At 35.5% G+C, this 9,235-nt stretch overlaps 1 protein-coding gene across 1 annotated transcript; it reads right to left on the bottom strand.

Moving 5' to 3' along the window:
* Positions 1-5,234: 5,234 nt before the first annotated feature.
* LOC107775153 (tubulin beta-2 chain) lies at positions 5,235-7,466 on the bottom strand. The gene is made up of 3 exons (XM_016594844.2): positions 6,980-7,466; positions 6,201-6,470; positions 5,235-6,094 (listed from the first exon to the last, which is right to left on the bottom strand). Exons 1-3 carry the CDS (start codon positions 7,371-7,373, stop codon positions 5,418-5,420), a joined length of 1,341 nt encoding a protein of 446 aa, XP_016450330.1. The 5' UTR covers positions 7,374-7,466; the 3' UTR covers positions 5,235-5,417.
* Between the last annotated feature and the right edge of the window lie 1,769 nt (positions 7,467-9,235).

The following is a 9,235-nucleotide window of genomic DNA, read 5'->3' as shown; positions in this document are numbered from 1 at the left end:
TAAAACACTGAGAATTTTCCTTATAAGCTTATTTCTGGGAATGACATCTCCAAGTGAGTGAAGCTCATTTATGATGGAGGTGAATCTGGTGTGCATATCTTGTATGGACTCATCATCCTTCATCCTGAAGAGCTCGTATTCAGTGGTGAGCATGTCGATCTTGGATTGTTTGACTTGAGTGGTTCCTTCGTGTGCAGTTTGTAAGGCTTCCCATATCTCTTGGCAGTATCACAAGCTGATACTCTGTTGTACTCATCAGGTCTTATGCCACACATCAAGATTTTTTTGGCACGATGGTTCTTTTCTACAACTTTTCTGCCAGTGTCGTTGTACTCTCTTCTCCCTTTGGGCACCAATGGTCCTGTTTCATCAAGTTTCTTCATGGGAACATGTGGACCATCACAAATGATGTCCCACAGTTCTGAATCTTCAGCCATTATGAAATTATGCATCCGAGTCTTCCGCCATCCATAGTATTGACCATTGAATCTGGGAGGTCTATAGGTTGTAATGTTCTTATTCAAAGCTTGGTGGAGCATCCATTTAGGATCCTTCCTAGGTGTTAGCCTGATAGGAAGAACCTGCTCTGATACCAATTGATAGATTATATGAGTCTACCAAACTATAGAGTACCTGGTCCCGTATGAGACTTATACGTAGAATGCTGTAAAGGCTGAAAGTAAAGAAGGCAAGAGATTTTTTCTATGTGGAAAAATCTCACACAAGGGGATCAAAAAACCACGACCTACTCTTGTAGGCTTTTAACTCAACTAACTTGTAATCTACCTATTACAAGCCACTTTGCAAAAACCTTATTGCAAAGACTTTAAACTAACTAGTGATGCAACCACCACAAGCCACTCTCTAACTCTCCTAGTTACAGAGGATTTAACTTATGACTATTTCTAGTCACAACATAAACTCTAAAGTTTATGAATTTTGTTTGTTCCTAAAACAGCGCTTCTAAGAAAGTAAACTAGGAATTACAATGTAGAACAATTAACAAGATTACAACTCAATTATGGATATACATAAGACTTCGTTTAGAAACTGATCCTTAGTGGAGTTGTCTTCTTGTTCTTGACACACCAGTGATTTCAATGCCGGATCGATGCTTCTTCTTCTTGAGAGAATATTACTGTATGCACAAGTGATGGTATGTCTTGCACCAGGTTGTTTTATCACAAAAGATATCACAATAGATAGTGGTGTCAACTCTTGGTATACTTCTTCTCAGTGAAAAGTGACTGTTGCACTGTCTGCACAACCACTTCTTGGCAGTTGCGCTCCAGCTGGACTTTGTGCTTTATGTCAGGACATACCAACGGACCAGGTCCTAATACTTCTGTCAGGACATACACTAGGACCAGGTCCTAGTTGTGTTCCTCTTTCTGTAACAGTTGCTAGATGGTCACTTTCTTCTGCTGCATTTCGGCTGTGCACTTGACTTGTACTTTGGTCAGAGAACCCTAAGGGAGCAGGTCCCTGTTGTGTTTCTCTTTATATTGAATGCGTACAACCACTGACTTGTGCTTTTGTCAGAGAACCCTAAAGGAACAACACATCGGGTCCCTGTTGTGTTCCTCCCTGTGGTTATTGATCCATTTGCTGATTTTCAGGCTTCGAACAGTTCAAATAAGATGTGTATCATGTGGAACAAGGTTCTCCATCTGGTTCTTCACAACAAGTTTGTTAGATCATCAAAACATAAGAAGCATAAGTTTAAGACATTCAAAACCCATCAAAATCTGTAATCTTTTCGATTTTTTTGGTTGGCTTCTTTGTGTATTTGGTTTTTAAAATTTTTGAATCCCCTTCGCAAATATCCTGCCTTTGCCACTGAATTGACATGGTGTCTCCTATTCAATTTTGGTATTTCTAACCTGCTGTATTTTGATAATTAAAATATTTTTAAAGTATTAATCAAATCATGAAAGTACATGTCATCTGATCAGATATTACTTCCAAATAATTCCCAATAACCACTTTTATATGTCTTATAGAAAAAAGAACTGATTCTACGATTATGAAGAAAGCGGTCCAGTATCAAGAATAGACTTAGGAATGGCAGACGGTAGGGGCGGTGTGGTTTCTATCTCAACCAACCCCCTAACCCCGCATAGCACTTAAACCCGCGCCCACCCGCCCCATACTCACACCCACTCTGTCCCGCCCTGCCTAGTAGATTTAAAAAAAATTGTCTCTCTCTTTTCTTTGGCCAGTAATTACAATCTTAATTCATAGTGCCAACACTTGGTTTTCTTCATCTATGTCTTGTTTTACTTAAACAAATTCCACTTTAAACATATAATGTTGGACTAAAAATCAAGTTTCTACATGTGTAAACAGATTTCAATCAAACAAAGGGGTTCTCTGTTTGATCGATAATCAATCCTATTAATTACCGAAAATTAATCCTATTAATACTTTTCTTTACCAAAATATTTGATCAGATTATACAACCATTTAATTACATTCAATACACATTTCTCTTCTACATTAATATCACAACCAAACAACATCGTCGAATCCTCCAAAGGAAAGTAGCACTTGTTTTAATTTTCTAGTTGTTATTTTTCGTATATAGTAAGAAAAATATAATTAGATTAACGAAATATTATAAATATTTTGTGGATCTGTAAACTTAAAGTTGTTTCTATTAAAATGTGTTTGTTTCAATATCATAATAGTATATTTATAAACATATATGTTATGTTATTGTGTGTGCATAATATATATCAAAATAAATAATATATCACATATATGTAGTATATATTTCACATGTCAAATATACTTAAACTATATATATCTCGTCAAGTGTATATACATTATACAATAAATATACATAATACGTATATCGAATATGTATATTTGTTTATACGTCATATACGAAATTATACGTTGAATAGAAAAAAAAATGAGTTCAGTATAAGCAAATATACATAATGAAAATATGGATTTATTTAGACTATGTTTGCATAATGAAAAATCGAAATTCTAGCAACAATTTGTTAGGGGAACTTTCATAAAAATGGTAAGTTTAGATTAACGATGAGAGAGAAATATGATAAATTAATATGGTTCAAAATTAATTTCTTAATTTGTGGATTATGTTTAAAAACTTGAGGAATACTAAACGTATATGGTCTTTAAAATTTTTGCAGGTTTCATAGGTTAAACAAATAGATTCTGAAAACACACATCTCAAGGGAAACCCAACAATCAAAGAAGATTGAACGTTTTTAAAAATTAGAACCTCCCCTCGCCTCGCCCCGCCCCGCTTTCTTTCGCAAACGCTGAAACCCGCCCTGCCCCGCAAATGCTGAAACCCGCTCCGTCCCACAACCGCATCACTCCATTGCTATCCCTACATAGACTTAAGCTGGTGTCCAGCCCAAGTCATTTCCCTAAGCACTCATACCCAAAACACGAAGTTCCCATGGAGCCCTGCAGATATCCTTTGTATTTTCAATGGTTGACCGCAAATGAACGAGGAAGTTCCTTGAAGCAGGAAAACATGTGAAGTGCTCCATCCGTAATCAAAATACCTACTTCATCCAGTCCACAATAAGTGATTAATTTATTTTGGACACACTCATTAAGAAAATACTAAATTCTAGACAAAAATAGTTAGTGTGACTAAACTACCCTTAATTAAATATTGCGCCATAATTTAATGTGAGAAATAAAAGACTTTTTAGGAATACGTACATAAGGGTAATTTTGGAAAAACAAATCGAATATTTTTTTGATTATATAAATGGACACTTATTTTGGACCAAATTAAAAAAACAAATTGGTCACTTATTGTGGATCGGAGGGAGTGTCATATCTCTCTTTTACACGATCCTTAAGAAATAAGTATTAATTAAAATATTTTTTGACTATTTTACGCTTATTTATGTCTGAAGGTATAATCTATCTTCATTGAATAAAAACAATTATTACTAAGGGTAAAATAAAAATAAAAATTTTATTTTGAACTTCTAAAATGAAAAATAATATGAGACGACTATTTTTATAAACCATGACAGATAATTTGAGACGGAGGGAGTAGTATATATTTTCATTTTTAGCTGTTTCAAAAAGAATGTCTCTTTTTATATATAGTAACTCTTTAACTCCATATTTCCACATGGCAAGACCATAAGATTCACATACATGTTGGTATATTACACACATATTTAGCTTCGGATCACATGTTTTTTTGACTTCTTTACTTTCTTAAATTCTATGCCCAGTCAAACTAAAACACATAAATTGAATCGAAGGGAGTATAATAATAGCTTTCCCGAAAACTTGCCCCTGTTGTGGTGCTTGATTCTCTTAATGGATTCTCAAAACATTGATCGCTCTATGTTTAGAAAACACTGCCTAAATGAAGAGTTCCTTGCAGATCTTGGAGATGATATCAATTTAATCACCAGGCTAAATATCATCCTTAAAGAAGTTCGAATAAGCTCGTGAGACCAAAGCATGTTTTGAGCAGTGACCGTATGGTATCTCAGGTGAATTTGTCTTAGACAACTTCACCAATCCGTAATGATCACAACATATGAAAATGCATATCACAAGGCTTTAACATATAGTATCCTTCCACAGAGTACCTCTGACCTGTTGTCAAAAGTCATGCTCTGCTATTTTAAGGCTCTGGTAGCTTAAGGCAAGTTTGAGTTTTTGCCAATCTTATCCTATTATTGAGAATTGTTGATTTTGTAGGTAACCAGCCAGCTATTCTTCTTGGTCAGCTTACAGCAAATTATGTGATCGACCACCCCTGGCTTCGTTATAATGTTCGGAGCATACTAGCGAACATAGTGTACAATGGAAACAATTAAACTTTTGACCAAACATCCAACAAAATCAACAATTCTCAATAATAGGATAAGATTGGCAAAAACTCAAACTTGCCTTAAGCTACCAGAGCCTTAAAATAGCAGAGCATGACTTTTGACAACAGGTCAGAGGTACTCTGTGGAGAACTTTGAACAATGCTCCATGTCGCCATAGTAACAAGTGCAACATCGAAATCAACCGACATGAATGTAATCTAGACAACTAGAACACAAACAACTTGGAAAATCTCGAAGCACAAACAAGCTGCTGATACACAATCAACGCAGCATTAAAGGACTAAAACAAAAGATAAACACATAATCAACGCAGCATTAAAGGACAATTAAGATAAGATTGTTCAAGAAAACAAAGCCAAAAGAAATAAGTACTATCAAACAGACAAGCAACATAATACTTGTATAAGCATAGCATGTAGTCTTCCAAAGCTAATAGAAATATTACAAGATATTAAAAGCCTGAAGTTTGAAGAGTATTATTACATCTCACAGCCAAAAGAACATCAACTGGAGGTTGTGGTTTTGGCTTAATTCATATTTAAAAAGTCACCATCACATTTCAAATTAATCCTCCTGAGCTTCCTCTTCATCCTCGTAATACTCTCCCTCCTCGTCTGCAGTAGCATCTTGGTACTGCTGATACTCTGAAACCAGATCATTCATGTTACTTTCAGCCTCGGTAAACTCCATCTCATCCATTCCCTCACCAGTGTACCAATGCAAGAAAGCCTTTCTCCTGAACATAGCAGTAAACTGTTCGCTCACACGCCTAAACATCTCCTGAATGGATGTCGAATTCCCAATGAAGGTCGACGCCATCTTGAGTCCAGTTGGCGGGATATCACAAACAGTTGATTTCACATTGTTTGGGATCCACTCAACAAAGTAGGAGGAGTTCTTGTTCTGCACATTGAGCATTTGCTCGTCGACCTCTTTTGTGCTCATTTTACCCCTGAACATAGCAGAGGCGGTCAAGTATCTTCCATGGCGAGGGTCAGCGGCGCACATCATGTTCTTAGAGTCCCACATTTGCTGTGTTAGCTCAGGAACTGTCAAAGCTCTGTACTGCTGAGAACCACGGGAAGTCAAAGGCGCAAATCCAACCATAAAGAAGTGGAGCCTTGGGAATGGAATCAAATTCACAGCTAATTTCCTTAGATCAGAGTTCAACTGCCCAGGGAAACGCAAGCAGCACGTGACACCAGACATTGTGGCTGATATCAAATGATTCAGATCTCCAACTGTTCCATCAAGCAATAAGAAAATCGTTAATACAAGTACATGACAATTAAGTGAATATGAGAAAATATATGAGAAAGAGCAAATCAAGATGCCTAAAGTTCTTACAGCTTGGGGTGGTGAGCTTTAGGGTTCTGAAGCAAATGTCGTACAAAGCCTCATTGTCAAGGACCATACATTCATCTGCATTTTCAACTAGTTGATGAACGGACAGAGTAGCATTGTAAGGTTCGACAACAGTGTCAGAAACCTTAGGGGAAGGGAAAACCGAGAACGTAAGCATCATTCGATCTGGGTATTCCTCTCTGATTTTTGAAATCAAAAGGGTTCCCATACCCGACCCTGTTCCTCCACCCAATGAATGGCACACTTGAAATCCTGAAACAACAAAAGAAAAACATTCATCAAAACCAAAAAAGACATGTAAATCTCAGAAAATGACCAGATCCCAAAAAAAAAAAAAAAAAACACATGGGGAACATTCTGCTGAATTGTGTAAGGGTGGGTTAGTAGCACTTTTAGCTGCTCCGTTATTGGCAAATACTCATTTTAGTCCTTGCCATATCTGCCTAAATGCATTTAGCATTCATTAATTGAAATGTGCATTTTTAATCCTTTTGCTTGTGAATTTTCACAAATGTATGTAATATTGTTAAGCATTTCACCATTTAATTACTTATATATTACGTTAAGTCAGTGCTCTTACACCATATTTGAAGGTAATATAGTTATAAAAATAGTGTAAATGCAACAATTTTTCTACATAAAGAGACCAAAAACACAGATTTAATCCTAATCGAAGGTTACATATGCTGAATCGTATATCACAATGAACAAAATCACAATTATCAATAATGGAGGACAAAGTGACGGGTTGAGAAGCAAACCTTGTAGGCAATCACAGTTTTCAGCTTCCTTACGAACGACATCAAGAACGGAATCAATTAATTCCGCGCCCTCAGTGTAATGACCTTTAGCCCAGTTATTACCAGCACCAGATTGGCCAAAAACAAAGTTATCAGGCCTAAAGATCTGACCGTAGGGACCAGATCTGATACTGTCCATGGTACCAGGTTCCAGATCCATAAGAACAGCCCTAGGAACGAACCTTCCACAGGTTGCCTCATTGTAATAGACATTGATTCTCTCAAGCTGGAGATCTGCATCTCCGTCATATCGGCCGGTAGAATCAATGCCGTGTTCGGCACAGACAACTTCCCAAAACTTGGCACCGATTTGGTTGCCACATTGTCCACCTTGAATGTGAAGGATTTCACGCATTTTGAAAATAGGAGCGGAGGAGAAAGGAGAATGAGAGAGGAAAAGAGGGGATTAAAGAGAGGTGTGTAGGGACATAGAGGGGGGTTGATTTTATAGTGAGATTTAAATTATTTTAGGGTTTGGGAGATGGGGTCGGGGTGAGCGGCGGAGCCGGAGCTCTCCTGGTAACGGTTACTGAATCAACGGTCAGATTGAATTTGACTTGACACCTTGGAATCTGTGGAAAAGAATTTGAAATTTGAAATTTGTGGAGGACAGCTGGATAAGCTAAGGAATTTAGTACTGAAGGCCTAGGATATATGGCATAAGGCATTATAGGTCCTTTTAGTTTAATCAAAGTACAATTGCATCCTTAACTTTTCATCTATGGCTAGTTTCTCCTCCAATAAAACTTGCTTGCACCAAATGAATGTGTCATGCAAAATTAGTGGTGGCAAAATAGTTATAAAAAAAATAGTTAATCACTCATATTATTCGCTAAAAATGGGTTGGACAATAAATATTTTAAAAACGGTTTAAATATGGATAACCACCATATTATTCATTTAGAAGATGGATAACTATTGAGTTTTAACTTTTACGTTTGTAAAAAAAAATCTCAAATTGGGGGTTCATCAAGTTTGGAAAAATAAAAATGATCATCTTCAAGAAGCCATGGATATTATGGGTACCTATATTATCCGTCGGTTAACATTTTGTTATCTGTATTAAATATGGGTCGGGTTGAATAATTTATCCATTTTTTCATTACCTGTTTTTTACCCTTCTCATATCCGATCTGATCTGTTCGTTTGTCACCCTTATGCAATATGAAGAAAAGACATGTGGCGTATATAATTAATTAATATATATTTCCTTTTAATGTATAATTATTATGATTAAATTATTTAATTTGATTTAAAATAAAGACGAATAAATATGTTTCAATCATTGTTGTATTATGCCCCGAAGAACAAAGTAATCCTCTATAGGTGCCACGTCTTGAACACATCTTTGCAAAAGAGTAACCCCCCCCCCCCTCCCAACCCCTCTTATTGAGCTATTATGATTTGTTTTTCTTCTATGATGTGCCAACTTCAATTTACAAATGGAAATAATTGAGGTAAATAAAACAAGTTTCTTTACTCCAATAATGGACTAGTATAAAGAGTTCAAGCCCCTGATTGAAATATTCACATAATATTAGGAGCCTATCACTTTTGAAATTTTTGAAAAACAATGTTCAAATTTTTATTTTCAATGTATTTTTCAAATTTTAACTCAAACAAATATTTTTGCCAAAACTCCAAAATATGAGTTTACAAATTCAAAATCTCAGGAACTTCAAACAAACACCATTAAATACTCTTTTTAAGACAACAAAAAAATTAAATTAAATACTCTTTTCCAATTGCAACTTCGATACCTTAGTTTTTCAACTTGAGCCAAATAATGTTCTCTGTGAACCAATAGTTTGACTAGGTGCCATTGCATGTGAATATTTTGAATGGCAAATTTTATAAACAAACTCAATAAGGAAGAGCACCGAACTAAGATCTCCTACCTTGTCCGTTGGCCGTGAGTTTATTCTGAGCCAGAAAAAAAGAAGGGGATATTATCATTTTTAACTTGTGCCAAAAATTATTTATATTTTGTTGTCGAAAAATATATAAAATTTATATAATTTTTATATATAACATACATAATATATATATATACACACACACAAAATATACATTTTTCGACTATTATTTTGAGAGCGATTATACAATGTCATTTTTCCAATATTTGGTCAATATATATGACCAAACCTACATGTTAAAATTGGAATAATGTATCATACATTTGCATAAATGTTTCATTAAACTTTCTTTAAAATTTCT

The sequence above is a fragment of the Nicotiana tabacum genome, chromosome 5 (assembly GCF_000715075.1).
Source record: "Nicotiana tabacum cultivar K326 chromosome 5, ASM71507v2, whole genome shotgun sequence".
NCBI lineage: Eukaryota > Viridiplantae > Streptophyta > Magnoliopsida > Solanales > Solanaceae > Nicotiana > Nicotiana tabacum.
This window is presented reverse-complemented; position numbering and strand designations above follow the sequence as displayed.